At 39.6% G+C, this 17155-nt stretch overlaps 1 protein-coding gene and 1 pseudogene across 1 annotated transcript in view; both read left to right on the forward strand.

The window, feature by feature from the left end:
- Positions 1-5486, forward strand: part of LOC116478760 (zinc finger protein 99-like) — a 277198-nt gene extending 271712 nt beyond the window's left edge. The window contains 3 exon segments of the mRNA XM_058424610.1: positions 3442-3621; positions 3624-3900; positions 3985-5486. Coding sequence (XP_058280593.1) covers positions 3442-3621; positions 3624-3900; positions 3985-4909 — 1382 coding nt within the window. The 3' untranslated portion in view covers positions 4910-5486.
- A 661-nt stretch (positions 5487-6147) lies between these two features.
- On the forward strand, positions 6148-6829 carry LOC131380668 (zinc finger protein ENSP00000375192-like; annotated as a pseudogene).
- The last annotated feature ends 10326 nt before the right edge of the window (positions 6830-17155 follow it).

Below are 17155 nucleotides of genomic sequence, written 5' to 3' on the forward strand. Positions count from 1 at the left end.
CTGGATAAGACTTCCAGTATTATGTTGAAGTGTGGTGAAAGTGGGCATCCTTGTCTTGTTCCAGTCCTCTGAGGGCAACTTCTCATTCAGTATTATGTTGGCTTTGGGTTTGTCATAGATGGCTTTTATTACCTTGATGTATGTCCCTTGTATGCCAATGTTGCTAAAAGTTTTAATCATAAAGCGTTGCTGGATTTTGTTGAATGCTTTTTCTGCATCTATTGAGATGATCATGTGATTTTTGTTTTTATTTCATTTTATGTGGTGTATCACATTTATTGACTTGCATTTGTTAAACCATCCCTGCATCACTGGTATGAAACCCACCTGATCACGGCTTCTGTTTTTGATATGTTGTTGGATTCAGTTAGCTAGTATTTTATTAAGAATTTAGCATCTATTTGCATCAGGGACATCAGTCTGTGGTTTTCTTTTTTGATTAATGCCCTTTTCTGGTTTTGGTATTAGGGTGATGCTGGCTTCATAGAATGAATTAGGAAGGGCTCCCTCTTTCTCTATCTTGTGGAATAGTGTCAGAAGAATTGGTATCAATTCTTCTTTGAATGTCTGATAGAATTCTGCTCCATACTGTCTGGTCCTAGACATTTTTTTCTTGGTAATTTTTAAATTACCATTTCAATCTCTCTGCTTGTTATTGGTCTGTTCAGGGTATCTAATTCTTCCTGATTTAAGCTGGGTGGTTTGCATTTTTCCAGAAATTTATTCATTTCTTTTAGGTTTTCTAGTTAGTGCACTTAAAGGTGTTCATAGTAGCCTTGAATAATCTTTTGTATTTCTGTGTTGTCAGTTGTAACATCTCCTGTTTCATTTCTTATTAAGGTTATTTGGATTTTCTTTTTTACTTGGTTAATCTTGCTAATGGTCTATCAATTGTATTTATCTTTTTAAAGAGCCAGGTTTTTGTTTTATTTATCTTTTGGTTTCTGTTTGTTTGTTTCAGTTTCATTTCATTCTGCTCTGATTGTGATTTTTTTTTTTTTCTTCTTCTGGGTTTGGATTTGGTTTGTCCTTGTTTCTCTAGTTCCTTGAGGTGTGAACAAGAGTGTCATTTTATGTTCTTTCAGACTTTTTGATGTAGGTGTTTAGGGCTATGAACTTCCTTTAAGCACCTCCTTTGCTGTATCCTAGAGGTTTTGATAGGTTGTATCACTTTTGTTGTTGAGTTTGAAGAATTTTTAAATTTCCATTTTGATTTAATATTTGACCCAATAATTATTCAGGAGCAGTTTTTTAAATTTACATGCATTTGCATGGTTTTGAAGGTTCCTTTTGTAGTTGAATTCCACTTTTTTTTCCACTGTGGTCTGAGAGAGTGTTTGATATAATTTCATTTTCTTAAATTTATTGAGGCTCATTTTGTGGCCTATTATATGGTCTATTTGGAGAAAGTTTTGTGCACTGTTGAATAGAATGTATATTCTGCAGTTGTTGGATGGAATGTTCTGTATATATCTGTTAAGTGCATTTGCTCCAAGGTATAGTTTAAATCTACTGTTTATTTGTTGACTTTCTGTCTTGATGACCTGTCTAGTGCTGTCAGTGGAGTATTGAAGTCCTCACTATTAATTATTGTGTTGGTGTCTATCTCATTTATTAGGTCTACTAGTAATTGTTTTATAAATTTGGGAGCTCCAGTGTTAGGTGCATATATGTTTAGGATTGTGATATGTTCCTGTTGTACAAGACCTTTTACCATTGTATAATGTCCCTCTTTGTTTTTTTTAACTGCTGTTACTTTAAAGTTTATTTTGTCTTATATAAGATTAGCCCTTATGAACCTCTTGTTTAGCATGATATTGCAGAGTTCTCTGGCTTAGGTGACTAGCAAGCCATTTTCTCCTCACGCCTTTAGGGGAAGAGGTATCCTCATTTTTAAAATTTTTTATAGTGGTCTGTGTTCCTACGTGTCTTATTCAGTATTAATTTATTTGAAATTTTTAAAATTAATTTATTAATCTTCATTGTTTTATGGTTGTTTTCCAAAAATTTTATACTTTTTTTGATTGGACCATGTTGCCCTAATATTCCATATACGTTGTAATCATTAATTAAAATTTGTACATCAAAAAAGCTACCAGTTACAGTCTTCAAAATGTAGCCTTGTCCTGGAAGTCTGAAACCAATTGTCTTGGCTAGAGATTCTGGGAGTATGTCAAACATGTTCTTAGAATGCATCTTGTTTGAAATTTTGTGTTTTTGTTTTTTTTTAGGTAAAGGATGTTATTCGTGTTTCTTCTCAGTAGTAATCATCTATTTTTTTGTGTGGTACTACGTTCTCTGCTGCTGTAACATTTAACTTTGGTTTCAGCAGATTCAAGCTGTCATTTTATTTTACTCATTTATTTTTTTTTTGAGATGGAGTCTTGCTCTTTCACCCAGGCTGGAGTGCAGTGGCATGATCTCGGCTCACTGCAAGTTCTGCCTCCCAGGTTCATGCCATTTTCTTGCTTCAGCCTCCCGAGTAGCTGGGACTACAGGTGCCTGCCACCACACCCAGCGAATTTTTTGTATTTTTAGTAGAGATGAGGTTTCACCATGTTAGCCAGTAGCCAGAATGGTCTCGATCTCCTGACCTCATGATCCACCCACCTAGGCCTCTCAAAGTGCTGGGATTACAGGCCTGAGCCACCGTGCCCGGCCTCAAGCTGTCATTTTAAAGTATGCCACCATTTCTTTCAGCACTTTGTGTCATGAGAAACAAAAACCGTCTGGAAAGGCCCCTAGAAGCCAGAAATAAATATGTATGTACCACTGTTTTATATGTCTTCAGAAATGAAACCAGGAGTTGGCAATTTACTTTTTTTGTTTTGAGACAGAGTCTCACTCTGTCATGCTGGCTGGAGTACAATAGCATAATCTCATCTCACTGCAATCTCTACATCCCAAGTTCAAGTGATTGCCTCAGCCTCCCAAGTAGCTGAGACTGCAGACGTGTGCCACCATGCCTGGCTAATTTTTGAATTTTTAGTAGAGATGGAGTTTTTCCATTTTGGCCAGGCTCGTCTTGAACTCTTGATCTCAGGTAATCCACTTGCCTTGGCCTCCAAAAGTGCTGGGATTACAGGTGTGAGCTGCCATTCCCAGCCAGCAATTTACTTCTAAAGACACTATATCATTTTGGGAAGCAGGAAGAGCTGAGTTGGGAAACTGTAACAGACTTCTCTTTCCTTTTATGTGGCTGTTTGCATTGTACTTACTTGGGGCACTCTACACACTTAACTCATTTATAAATTTTCAACAAATATATTTTGGTTAGTATGTTTTTGTTAAATTTATATGTCTATGAAGAAATTAGGGCCCTGTCTTATTTTGCTGTGCCATCTTGCTTATGTGGTTTGTATAATTTTATAGGTTAGATTTGTAAAGTATATTCATCTGAGTCTAGCAAGTGACATAATTTATTATTTTCATTTGTTCCAGTTATTAGTTCTCATTTTACACAAGACTTTTGGCCAGATCAGAGCATAAAAGATTGTTTCCAAGAAGTAATATTGAGAACATATGCAAGATGTGGACATAAGAATTTACGGTTAAGAAAAGATTGTGAAAGTGTCAATGAGGGTAAGATGCACGAAGAAGGTTATAATAAACTTAACCAATGTCGACTACTACCCAGGGAAAAATATTTCAGTGTAACAAATATGTGAAAGTCTTTCATAAATATTCAAATTCAAATAGACATAAGATTAGACACACCAAAAAGAAAACTTACAAATGTATGAAATGTAGCAAATCATTTTTCATGCTTTCACACTTAATTCAACATAAGAGAACTCATACTAGGGAGAATATCTACAAATGTGAAGAACATGGCAAAGCCTTTAAATGGTTCTCAACCCTTACTAAACATAAGATAATTCATACTGAAGACAAACCCTACAAATATAAGAAATGTGGCAAAGCTTTTAACTTCTCTTCAATGTTCACTAAACGTAAGATAATTCATACTGGAAAAAAACCCTGCAAATGTGAAGAATGTGGTAAAGCTTTTAAGTGGTCCTCAAAACTTAGTGTACATAAGGTAATTCATACTGCAGAGAAACCCTGCAAATGTGAAGAATGTGGCAAAGCTTTTAGCAATTTCTCAGCCCTTAGGAAACATAAGATAATTCATACCGGGGAGAAACCATACAAATGTGAAGAATGTGGTAAAGCTTTTAAGTGGTCCTCAAAACTTATGGAACATAAGGTAATTCATACTGTAGAGAAACCCTGCAAATGTGAAGAATGTGGCAAAACTTTTAAGCATTTCTCAGCCCTTAGAAAACATAAGATAATTCATACTGGAAAGAAACCCTACAAATGTGAAGAATGTGGCAAAGCTTTTAACAATTCCTCAACCCTTATGAAACATAAGATAATTCATTCTGGGGAGAAACCATACAAATGTGAAGAATGTGGCAAAGCTTTTAACAATCCCTCAACCCTTGTGAAACATAAGATAATTCATACTGGAGAGAAACCCTACAAATGTGAAGAATGTGGCAAAGCTTTTAAGCAATCCTCACACCTTACTAAACATAAAGCAATTCATACTGGAGAGAAACCCTACAAATGTGAAGAATGTGGCAAAGCTTTTAGCCATTTCTCATGCCTTACTAAACATAGGATAATTCATACTGGAAAGAAACCCTACAAATGTGAAGAGTGTGGTAAAGCATTTAGTCAGTCCTCAAACCTTACTAAACATAAGATAATTCATTCTGGAGAGAAACCCTACAAATGTGAAGAATGTGGCAAAGCCTTTAACCAGTCCTCACACCTTACTCGACATAAAACAATTCATACTGGAGGGAAACCCTACAAATGTGAAGAATGTGGCAAAGCTTTTAACCATCCTTCAGCCCTTACTAAACATAAGATAATTCATACTGGGGAGAAACCCTAAAAATGTGAAGAATGTGTCAAAGCTTTCAACCATTTTACAAACCTTAATACACGTAAGATAATTTATACTAGAGACAGACCCTCAATATGTGAAGAATGTGGCAAAGCTTTTAACCAGACCTCAAGCCCTAATAGACAGAAAACAATTCATACTGGAGAGAAACCCTACAAATGTAAAGAATTTGGCAAAGCCTTTAACCAGTCCTTATACCTTAAATACACATAAAATAAATGATACTGGAGGAAAACCCTACAAATGCAATAAAGGTGGCAAAGCTTTTAACCATTGCTCAGCTGTTACTCAAAATGAGAGAATTCCTAAAGAAGATAAACTCCGCAAATGTGTATAATATGACAAAGCTTTTAACTGGTCCTCAAATCTTACTGAATGTAAGATAATTCATATTGAAGAGAAACCTTTCAAATTTGAGGAATGTGGCAAAGCTTTTAATCAGTCCTCAAATCTTGCTGAACATAAGATAATTCATACTAGAGACAAACACTACAAATGTGAAGAATGGGGAAACCTTTTAACCAGTCTTCAAACTTTACTCAACATAAAATGATTTATACCGGAGAGGAACGCTACAAATGCAAATAACTTGGCAAAACTTTTAAGTGGTTCTCAAAACTTACTGAATATAAGATAACTCATACTGGAGAGATACCTGACAAATGTGAAGAATGTGGCAAAGCTTCTAACGGGTTCTCAAATCTTACTGAATATAAGGTAAATTAGAGAGAAACCCTCCACATGTGAAGAGTGTGGCAAAGCTTTTAACTGGTCCTCAAACCTTACTGAACATAAGATAATTCATACTGAAGAGAAACCCTACAAATATAAAAACTGTGGCAAAGCTTTTAACTGGTTCTCAGACCTCACTCAACATAAGATAGTTTATACTGAAGACAAACTCTAGAAATGTGAAGAATGTGGCAATACTTTTAATCAATTCTCAAACTTTACTAGACATAAGAAAATTCATACTGGAGAAAAACCCTACAAATGTGAAGAAGGTGGCAACGCCTTTAGTTAGTCCTCAACTCTTGCCAAACAAGGTAATTCAATGGGAGAGAAACCCTACAAATGTGAATAATGCCATAAGCATTCTTCAATTCTTAATAAACAATTTATACTGAAGAGAAACCCTGCAAATGTGAAGAATGTTGCAAAGCTTTTAACGTCCTCAAACCTTACTGAACATAAGATAATTCATAATGGAAACTAGCCCTACAAATATGAAGAACGTGGCAAAGACTGTAACCATTTCTGACATCTAACCACACATAAGATAATTCATACTGAAGAGAAACCCTACAAATGTGAAGAATGTAACAATGTCTTTAACTGGTCTTCAATTCTTATTAAATATAAGAGAATTCATACAGAAGATAAATTTTATAAATATGAAGAATGTGACAAAAGCTTTAAAAACGTTTCAACCCTTATTACACATAAGATAATTTATGCTGCAGAGAAATTGTACAAATGTGAAGAATGTGGCAAAGTTTTTTTTTTTTTGAAATGGAGTCTCACTCTGTTGCCCAACCTGGAGTGCAATGGTGCAATCTCAGCTCTTTGCAACCTCCACCTCCTGGGTTCAAGCGATTCTCCGGCCTCAACCTCCCAAGCAGCTGGGATTACAGGCACCTGCCACCACCCCCAGCTAATTTTTATAGTTTTAGTAGAGACGGGGTTTCACCATGTTGACCAGGCTGGTTTTGAACTCCTGACCTCAAGTGATCCACCCGCCTTGGCCTCCCAAAGTGCTGGGATTACAAGCGTGAGCCATTGCGCCCAGTCGAATGTGGCAAAGTTTTTAATAAGTTATCAAATCATACTGGAGAGAAACTCTACAAACCTAAAAGACATGACAGTGCTCTTGAGAACACCTTAAACTTTTCTAAACATAAATCATAGGGTCGAGAAACCCTAGATGTGAGTAATGTCACAAAGCCTTTAAATGGTTGTCACAGTTGAGTGTAAGATAATTTTTTTAATATATATAATCAAGTTTTATTATTAAGTTATTTTTTTAAGAGACAGGATGTCACTGTCACCCAGGCTAGAATACAATGTTGCAATCATAGCTCACTGCAGCCTTGAACTCCTGGGCTCAAGCAATCCCCCCACCTCAGCCTCTCAAGTAACAAGGACTACAGGCGTGTGCCACCACTTTTGACTAATTTTTGAATTTTTTTTTTTTTTTTTTGAGACGGAGTCTCGCTCTGTCGCCCAGGCTGGAGTGCAGTGGCGCGATCTCGGCTCACTGCAAGCTCTGCCTCCCGGGTTCACGCCATTCTCCTGCCTCAGCCTCTCTGAGTAGCTGGGACTATAGGCGCCCACCACCACGCCCGGCTAATTTTTTTGTATTTTTAGTAGAGATGGGGTTTCACCATGGTCTCGATCTCTTGACCTCGTGATCCGCCCGCCTCGGCCTCCCAAAGTGCTGGGATTACAAGCATGAGCCACCGCGCCCGGCCTTGAATTTTGTTTTTTCTAGAGATAGTGTTGCCCAGGCTGATTCTAAACTCCTGGACTCAAGCAATCCTCCCACTTCAGCCTCCCAAAGTGTTGAGATTATAGGCAGAAGCCACTGCACTGAGCCCGTTATTAATTTTTTAAACAATTTAAATCAGTAGAAAAATAAGCAGAAAATTGGCAAAGAAATTTAGTTGATTAACATATAAGAAAAAAGTTCAACTTTTGGAAGTGAAAGTTAATGAAAAATAAACAGATACTATTTTCTACCTATCATTTTTCTATCTAGAGTTTGAGAAGACCAGCTGGGATGGAGCTTTTATATATTGTACATGAGAGTGTAAATTAGAACAAGTGTTATTTTTCTAGAAAAGAATTCGACAGGTATATTAAGATTCTTGAAGTTTTCTTCATCTCTGATCCAAAAATTCTACTTCTAAGGTTTGGCTTGAAGGCAATAATCATGGATGCAAACAGATACTAAGTTTCAAGGATCACAGTGTTTTATGAAATCAAAAAATTGGAAAATTTCTAGAAAATAGTAAGAGAATAAGCATATAAACTATATATCCCAATTCAGACATTAAATCATGTTTTCAAAGAATTTATAATAACAAAGGATTTTATGTTATATTAAATGAAAACGTAGTATATACATACACACACAGAGTGTAAGATAATTCATCCTGGAGAAAACTCTATGAAGAATGTGGCAAAATATTTAACCAATACTCATACCTTATCGCATAGGAAAGCATTTTTACTTGAAAAAAGATGTACACCTATAAAGAATGTGGAGAAACCATTAATATCTGCTCACATCTTAACATCACAGTTTATATTTAATACAAACATTAAAAATGCAATTACTATCAGAATATCTTTTAGAAAATAAAAGCCTCAGAATGGTGAAGGGTATTTCTTTTGATGACAAACATTACAAATATAAAGATAGTTGTAGTACTATATTGGTATCACAGATCTTATTGTGCATATTTTGTACTAGAGAAAAACCCTAAAGTCGCTCAAACTTTGTTCAGTATCAGGGAATTTATAATAGAGAAAAAAACCTGGAAATGCAATAAATTTGGAATAAAGTTTATAAACTACAGCTTAGAAAACAGAGTATACTGGTTTTTTTTGTAGATGCAGTAAATATGAAAAATATTCAATCCAAAATTAACTCTGTAAATGTCAGAGAATTCACAGTAGAAATGATAAGGCACTGGCACTTCAGACATTACACTAAATCAGAGTGTTGTGTATAAAAAATAATTTCAATCTAAAATTTAGATAAGTTATTTGCATGTAACTTTAAAAAGAGATGATTTTTTGGAGAATTAGAATTCCATTTGAAGTATACTTTTTTTTTTTTTTTTGAGACGGAGTCTCGCTCTGTCACCCAGGCTGGAGTGCAGTGGCGCAATCTCGCCTCACTGCAAGCTCTGCCTCCTGGGTTCACGCCATTCTCCTGCCTCAGCCTCTCCGAGTAGCTGGGACTACAGGCGCCCGCCACCACGCCCAGCTAATTTTTTGTATTTTTAGTAGAGACGGGGTTTCACCGTGGTCTCGATCTCCTGACCTCGGGATCCGCCCGCCTCGGCCTCCCAAAGTGCTGGGATTACAAGCATGAGCCACCGCGCTGTGAAGTATACTTTTTGTATACTTAAAATATCAAAAAAATTAACATTGCAATATTGAAAAAAATTACAGACTCTTTGAAAGGCAAATAAGGACGTAATTCACCTCTCAAATTACTTCATGCTCTTCATTCCTACTTTACATGTGAAAGCATGTGATCAATCGTTGCTGCATCAGAGAAATGAGAGATTCTTTTTTATTAGGTGGGCATTATTTATGACCTTTTTCATAAAAGAGAAAGGATATTAAAATATAAAATGCATGATAAAAATCTAAATGGAGAGGCCTTTTGTGGTTAACTTACAATGTTGAATGATGTATGATGTAGGTGTTCTGAGTAATATATTTTTGTGCATTATAGTGAGAGAAAAACATTTAAAAATTTTAGTTAAAATTAAATTAGTGATGTATTATATTGTGCTTTTATGTAATGCAGTACATTCATAAATTAAATTAGTGATGTATTGTGCTTTTATGTAATGCAGTACATTCATAAATCTTTAGATTATATGTAAACTTAATTTTTTAAACATTTTTGACATGTTAAGTCTATTGTACATTCAATGAAGTGTTACTATGCCACTCACTTTAACCTCTCCCACCTTACTCAAGGGTGTAGGTAAGAGATGGCAACAGTTTACTATTTGGTAAGAGTGGAATAACATCTCTAGTAATCTCTTTTTTCAGTGGCTTTAACCTGCAAGTAAGTTAAAGAATATTGTAGGTTAAATTTTTATACTTTTATTCTTATTTAAACTTTTTTTTTCGCCTTGACAAATTTAAACTTATTTTTCTTAACTTTTATGGGTACACAGTGTGTAGATACATTTCTGCCATATATAGCATATTTTGATACCAGCATAAAATATGTAATAATCACATCAGGGTAAATGAGGGATTCATCATCTTCAACATTTATTCCTTGAATTACAAGCAATCCAAATCTACACTTTTAGTTATTTTGAAATGTAAATGTAAATTGTTATTTGTTATAGGGTCATTTTTGTGGTCATAATAAAAATCATATAGGAATGTAAATAAGATGTATACATATCTGGGTCCTGAGTAAATTTTTTTTTAATTTTTTATCTATTTTTCTTTGAACATGTGGCCACTATGCCTGCAAACACATACCTACAGATTTTTTTTTTTTTTTTTGGCAGTTGCAAGATTTAATAGAGAACAGCGCTCTCATACAAAGGGAGGAGACCCAAAGGGGTAGCGGGTGCCGGCTCAAATGCCTGGGGTTATATCCTGATCATTGTCCCTCCCCCTGTGCTCTCAGGCGATAGATGATTGGCTATTTCGTTTTTGCCTAATTAGCATTTTAGTGAGCTCTCTTTACTACCTGATTAGTTGAGTGTGAGCTAAGTTGCAAGCCCTGTGTTTAAAGGTGGATGCGATCACCTACCCAGCTAGGCTTAGGGTTTCTTAGTCGGCCTAGGAAATCCAGCTAGTCCTGTCTCTCAGTCCCCCCTCTCAACAGGAAAACCCAAGTTCTGTTTGGGGAGGTTGGCTGATGACTGCTCTAACTGCTTCCTGCTGAATTGGGGCATAGTAGGGGTTGTGCAGTTGAGATTTCCTCAGGAGGGGTGCCTTTGATGTCATCAACATTGGAGCATGGGCTAGCAGGCTGGTCCAGGGGTCCGTGGTAGATCTTAGTCATGGACTGCATCTGGGGCTCCATTTGAAGAATGATTTGTAGCTTTACAGCTTTGATTCTGGAAGAGATAAACTTAACAAGGAGGTTAAAGATACATGGGTTGAAATGTATGGCCTGCAGTGCAGGGGATTATTTCTTTGTCACACTTCACAGGCCCTGACTATCTGCTTGATGGTTTTAAAAAGGCCTTGTCCAGTAAATAATAATTTTTTTTTTTTTTTTTTTGAGACGGAGTCTCGCTCTGTCGCCCAGGCTGGAGTGCAGGGGTGCAATGTCGGCTCACTGCAAGCTCCGCCTCCCGGGTTCACGCCATTCTCCTGCCTCAGCCTCTCCGAATAGCTGGGACCACAGGCGCCCGCCACCACGCCCGGCTAATCTTTTGTATTTTTAGTAGAGATGGGGTTTCACTGTGGTCTCGATCTCCTGACCTCGTGATTCGCCCGCCTCGGCCTCCCAAAGTGCTGGGATTACAAGCGTGAGCCACCGCGCCTGGCCGTAAATAATAATTTGACCATCTGACAGGTGCTATTAATGCCTAAGTGAAAGGTTTGGTGAAGGGTTTTAAGTAAGTTCCATTGGTTAGCTGCAGACAAAAGTATTTTTCCTTCTTCAGTGGCTAGCCATCCTGAGGGGAAGAAACTATATCCTCGTGAGGTTTCCCATTGTTTCTTCTGCTGAGTACTGGGGCTTGGTTTCTTGGAGCGGATTACCCCATACTAGGGGTCTTTTATAAGCATTTCTAATGGAGGGTCCTGCCTTGCGGCTCTTTTGGCTTCAATATCCGTTTGGTGGTTCCCTTCTATTTCCCTTTCCTTTCCTTTTTGATGACCCCAGCAGTGTAAGACTGCCACCTCTTTAGGTTTCTGTACAGCCAATAATAATCTAATGGCTTCCTGATATTTGATAGGTGTTCCCTCAGAAGTTAGGAATTCCATTTCTCTCCATATTGCTGTGTAGGCATGGAGGACTAGGTAAGCATACTTAGAGTCTGTATATATATTTACCCTTTTTCCTTTTCCTAGTTGTAATGCCCGAGTGAGGGCTATTAGTTCTGCCAACTGAGCGCTAGTTCCTGGAGTGAGGGGATTATTTTTAAGTATTCCATTATCACTGACCACTGCATACCCTGCTTTTAAAAGTCCTTTTTCTACAAAGGAACTTTCATCAGTATACATGTTGAGGTAGGGATCAGTCAAGGGAACCTCTAGAAGGTCTCTTTGAACGACATAGCTTTGAGCAATCACCTGTTGACAGTTATGTTCTATCTTTTCTTCATTGTCTGGAAGAAATGTGGCTGAGGTAAGAGTTGCACAGGTGCGCAGTCACAGCACTAGTCCTTCAGTTAATAGAGCCTGATTTTTAAGCAAACGGTTGTCTGACAGCCACAAGTATCCTTTAGCAGTGAGTATACCGTTTATATCATGAGATGTCCACACAGCAAGATCTCTTCCCTGTATTATTTTAACTGCTTCAGATACTAAGACTGCTACTGCCGCCACTACCCATAAACAATGAGGCCAACCCTTTGCCACTACATCAATTTTCTTACTCAGGTATGCCACGGGTTGCAAGCTGGTCCCTTGAACCTGTGTAAGGACTCCTAGAGCTTTTCCTGTTTTTTTCTGTGACACATAAAGAGAAGCCTTGCCCTGTTGGCAAGCTTAACACTTGGGCTTGGGTTAGGGCCTTCTTTAGGGCCTGGAAATCCTCTTTTGCTTCAGGTGTCCATCTTACTAAATGGGTATTGGCTTTCTGAGTTTACTTAATTAGTGTATATACTGGCCTGGCTGTTTCATGGTACCTGGGAAACCATATTTCGCAGAAGCCTGTTATGCCAAGGAACCTCTTGGTTGCTTTTAGGGTTTTGGGATGAGGATAAGCCAGTATAGGCTGGATACGTTCCTCACTGAGGGCCCTAGTGCCTTTGAATAATTTTAGCCCTAAGTATTTAACCTGCTGTAAGCAGAGCTGAGCCTTTGGTTTGGAATCCTTGTAGCCACAAGTGGCGAGGAAGTTTAAAAGCGCTTGGGTGGCTTGATGGCACAAGGTTTCCGAACGGGCAGCTAGAAGTAAATTATCCACATACTGAAGGGCAGGAGTGTCCAGGTATGAGAACTGGCTCAAGTCTTGGGTTAATGCCTGGCCAAATAGATGGGGGCTATCCCTGAACCCTTGGGATAAAACAGTCCAGGTGAATTGAGATGTTGGGTTCGAAGGATCTTCAAAGAAAAACAAGAATTGAGAGTTAGGATGTACAGGGATGCAGAAAAAGGCATCCTTAAGGTCCAAGACTGTAAAACACTCTGCTTCCTCTGGTATTTGGCAAAGCAGAGTAGAGTAGAAGGGTTAGATACAGCTGGGTATAGAGGGACAACAGCCTCATTGATAATCCTGAGATCTTGCACTAACCTGCACTGTCTGTTAGGTTCCTGTACTCCTAAAATTGGAGGATTGCAGGGGCTATTGCATGGTTTTACTAGGCCTTAGGCTTTTAGGTACTTAACAATCTTTTGGAGTCCTTGTTGGGCCTCGGGTCTAAGGGGGTACTGCATTTGGTAGGGAAGGGAGGTGGAATCCTTTAGTTTAAGTTGAACAGGACGGGCTTTCTTTGCTTGCCTATATTGTCCTTCTGTTGTCCAGATTTCAGGATTAATTCCTCAAGCAGGGGACAACAAACGGGTGTTCCTTCTCCTATGTTCAGGTGTATAATGGCTCCTGCTTTTGCTAGAATGTCTCTCCCTAAAAAGGGAGTAGGGCTTTCAGGCATAATTAGAAAAGTATGTGAAAAGAGTAAAGTTCCCCAGTCACAACTTAGTGGCTGGGAGAAGTATTTAGTGACTGGCTGTCCTAGGACCCCTCAGATAGTGACAGATCTGGAGGACAGTTGTCTGGGACAGGAGAGTAAGACTGAGAAGGCCACGCCAGTGTCCAGGAGATGGTTAACCTCCTGGCCCTCAATGGTTAAGCATACCCGGGGCTCTGTGAGGGTGATGACATGGGCTGGCGCTTGCCCTGAGCACCCTCAGTCCTGCTGCTGGATCATCTGGTTAGTGGCTTCTGACTCAGAGGACCTTCATTCCCTAGGGCAGTGGACCTTCCAGTGATTCCCTTGACATCAGGGGCATGGACGAGGAGGTGGCTTATTTCTATCTGGACAATCTTTTTTAAAGTGTCCTTGTAGACCACACTGGAAGGAAGCCCTATTAGGCATTCGATTTGCCCAGGCTTTCCGTGTTCCAGAGCATCCAAAGTCTGTTTGCCTGAAGGCGATGACTAAAGTGGTGGCCTTTTATTTTTTATCTCATTCCTCCTGTTCCGCCTGTTCCTCCTGATCTCTACTATAAAAAACCGAGGTTGCCAAGTTCAATAGGGTTTCTAAGTTTTGCTCGAGGCCTAAGGCAGTCTTTTGAAGTTTTTTTCTAATGTACGCAACTGACTGAGTGATAAACTTATCCTTTAAGATGAGTTGGCCTTTAATAGAGTCAGGTGACAGAGAGGTATGCTTCCTCAATGCCTCCCTTAGTCTCTCCAGAAAGGCAGTAGGATTTTCTTCCTTTCCCTGTGTTATAGTGGACATCATTGAACAATTCATATGCTTCTTCCTAGTTTTCCTTAGTCTTTCTAGCACGCAAGTTAGCAAATGTCTGCAGCACCAATCTACATGTTCTGATTCTGCGTCCCAGTGAGGGTCTACACAGGGAATTACCTGCTGGCCTTTGGGGAATCATTCTCTTTCCTCTGTTGTCATACTATCATTGACCTGACTGACATACCAGAGATCGCTGAACTCTCAGGCTGCAGTTATGGCAGCACTTCTCTCATTTGGGGTTAGTGTCTGATCTAACAGTAACATTTTATCTCTCCATGTCAGATCAAAGGATTGTCCTAACCCTTGTAAAACATCAATATAGCCATCAGGGTTATCTGAGAATTTACCTAGGTCTATTTCAATTTGCTTCAAGTCTGACAGGGAAAAAGGTGCATACACTCTGACTGGGCCGAATTCTCCAGAATACATCTTAGGGGCATTTTTGCCTTGGAGGGAATGTTTCCCATCTGAAAAAAAAACATAAGAATGCTAGTACCCTTAGTCATTTTCCGATGAGCATTAGTCCTACAGCATCCTCTGTGGTCCTAATGCTTATTCCTTTCCAGGGTGTGTAACCACCCATGGACTTCTGCTTATTGGATTAGTTACATTTACCGATGTAGCAGTCCTGCAGCTGTTTTCCCGCCTTTCTTGACCACAAAGAAAGGGGTCTGGGCTGCTGGATTCTAGTGGTCCTTTACCAGCGTGCCCAACATTGCTTTTGCACTCATAGGTGCGTTCTAGAGCTAGGCTGGGTTCCTGAGTATTTCATAACAACCCAGCTGCCCCATCAAGATGCATTCCTACAAACAACAGTTCATATGCAAATTCACTTCAGAGAGGGTGTGGGTAAACTTTTGAGTCAGGACCGAGATAGAGTTTTTTGATTCTGTAAGTACTTTAAGGCTTGGCTGAGTGCAAACAGCTTGCCCGTTTGAGCAGACCAGTTATTAGGCAATTTTCCTAACTCTGCTTCTACAAGAGTTTACCTCAATTACTGAATACCCATTGTGTTGGTTTTTTTTCTCAATCACCTGGGAGGAACCATCTATGGTCCTGTCCTGAAGGGAGTTCCTCCTAGGTCTGGTTGGACATTTGTATGGTAATTAAGATTTAAATCCCTTGTTGGGAAATCTGCTGGGTTAAGGGAATTTTCAGTGGTCAATGTTAAATCACCTTTTTCTAACAGAATAGTCCCATACTTTAAGATTTCAGTTAGTAAGTTACCTTTTTTCTTTTTTTTTTTTGACTTGGTATAGCTCTGAACTGGTGAGGTGTGCTCACAATGAGGTTTCCTCTAAAGTTTTTCTACTTTTAGCAAAGCAGTGCCGCTACTGACTGAATGCATTTGTCCCATCCATGGGTTACTAGGTTAAGAATTTTTGATAGGAAGGCTATGGGTTGTCAGTGGCCTCAGTGCTTTTGGGCTACGCCCTTGTTTACACTGACAACCAAGTTGTATTGGAGTGTTATAGGGTCACGAAGAAGACTTTCAATGATCAATTATGGGTTTTAAATTTACCCTGGCTTTTAAAGGAATAGGGCACACTGTTTTTTCTTTACTACTTCTTTCTTTCTCTTTCTCTTTCTTTGTCTTCCTCTTTGTCTCTCTCTCTCTCTCTCTCTCTCCTCTCTCTCTCTCTTTTCTCATAGCTCTTTACAAACTTGGGGCCCTGGCAAGGGTGGTGGGGAACAGGTCCTACATAACTTCCCATACTGAGAGCTGTATGCTTAAATTGGGAGGGACACCAGGGACAAGACTCTCTGGGTTCATAGCCTAGGGGCCTAAGGACGCAGTGTAGAGCTTCCTTACATCCCTTTGGAGATACAACTTGCTAGAGTAAATGAAAGTCTGAACCATTAGTACCTAGGAGGCAGGGATCAGAGGAGGTAGATTCAGAGGTAAGGAGAATTTTGGGGCTACACTTTCAAGAAAGTCATAGTTGGGACCCAGGAGATATGGGTCAGAAGGAAAGGTAGGGGTGCATGCATAGGAGACAGTTGAGTAGAGACTTCTGGCTGCACCATGATCTCAACTGGCTAACGCCGGGAGTTTGAGACGACAGCTTTCTGCCTCTAGTCAGCCCTCGACTTCCTCAGGAAAATTGAAAGTGGAAGCTGGTTCCAGGCAGACCAATGGTCCCAACCCAGAAGGGTTGGGGGTTGTTGGAAAGTCCTTTCCCAGACAGCCTCACACCTGAGTCTTAAGTCCGGCGGCCACGCTAGTCGTTTTTAACTGGCTGACAGGTGCCTGGTATTTTTCTCCAATTCTAAGGAAGGATAGGACAGAATAGCACGGTGAAAGTGGTCCAATATTACTCACCGCTTTGGCGGTCCCTTCGTGGCCGCCAAAATGTTACCCAGGGGTCTTTGCCCTAGAGCTCCCAAGATGCTGGTGGGCTGCTTCCAAGATGGCGGCAAGCCTCTTGTTCTCCGACCTGGCATTCTTGGCCTCACGGATTCCAAGGAATAGAGTCTTGAGGCCATGCAGTGAGTGTTATAGCTCTATTAGAAGCTGTGGGTCATGGAAGAAAACCGTGGAACCCAGTGACTAGTGTTCAGCTCGATTAGGACAAACCCAGGCACTTAGCCATTCAGGAACAATGGCAAGCCTTTAGCCCAACTGGGAGTGGCAGTGGGTGCCTCGCTGGATCAGGAGCTCAGCAGACACCCTGCTGGATCCGGAGGGGTAGAAGTCAGCGGCAGGTCTATGACAGCGGCAAACAGCAGTGGTGGATGGTGAGCAAAAGTTCAGCTCGAGCCATAAGAAACACGGACCAGAAGAGTGTGCAGTTGCAAGATTTAATAGAGTGAAAACAGAGCTCCCATTCAAAGGGAGGGGACCCAAAGGGGGTAGCCCCATACAGACTTT

This window comes from Hylobates moloch, unplaced genomic scaffold (genome assembly GCF_009828535.3).
Source record: "Hylobates moloch isolate HMO894 unplaced genomic scaffold, HMol_V3 SCAFFOLD_12, whole genome shotgun sequence".
Classification (NCBI taxonomy): Eukaryota; Metazoa; Chordata; class Mammalia; order Primates; family Hylobatidae; genus Hylobates; species Hylobates moloch.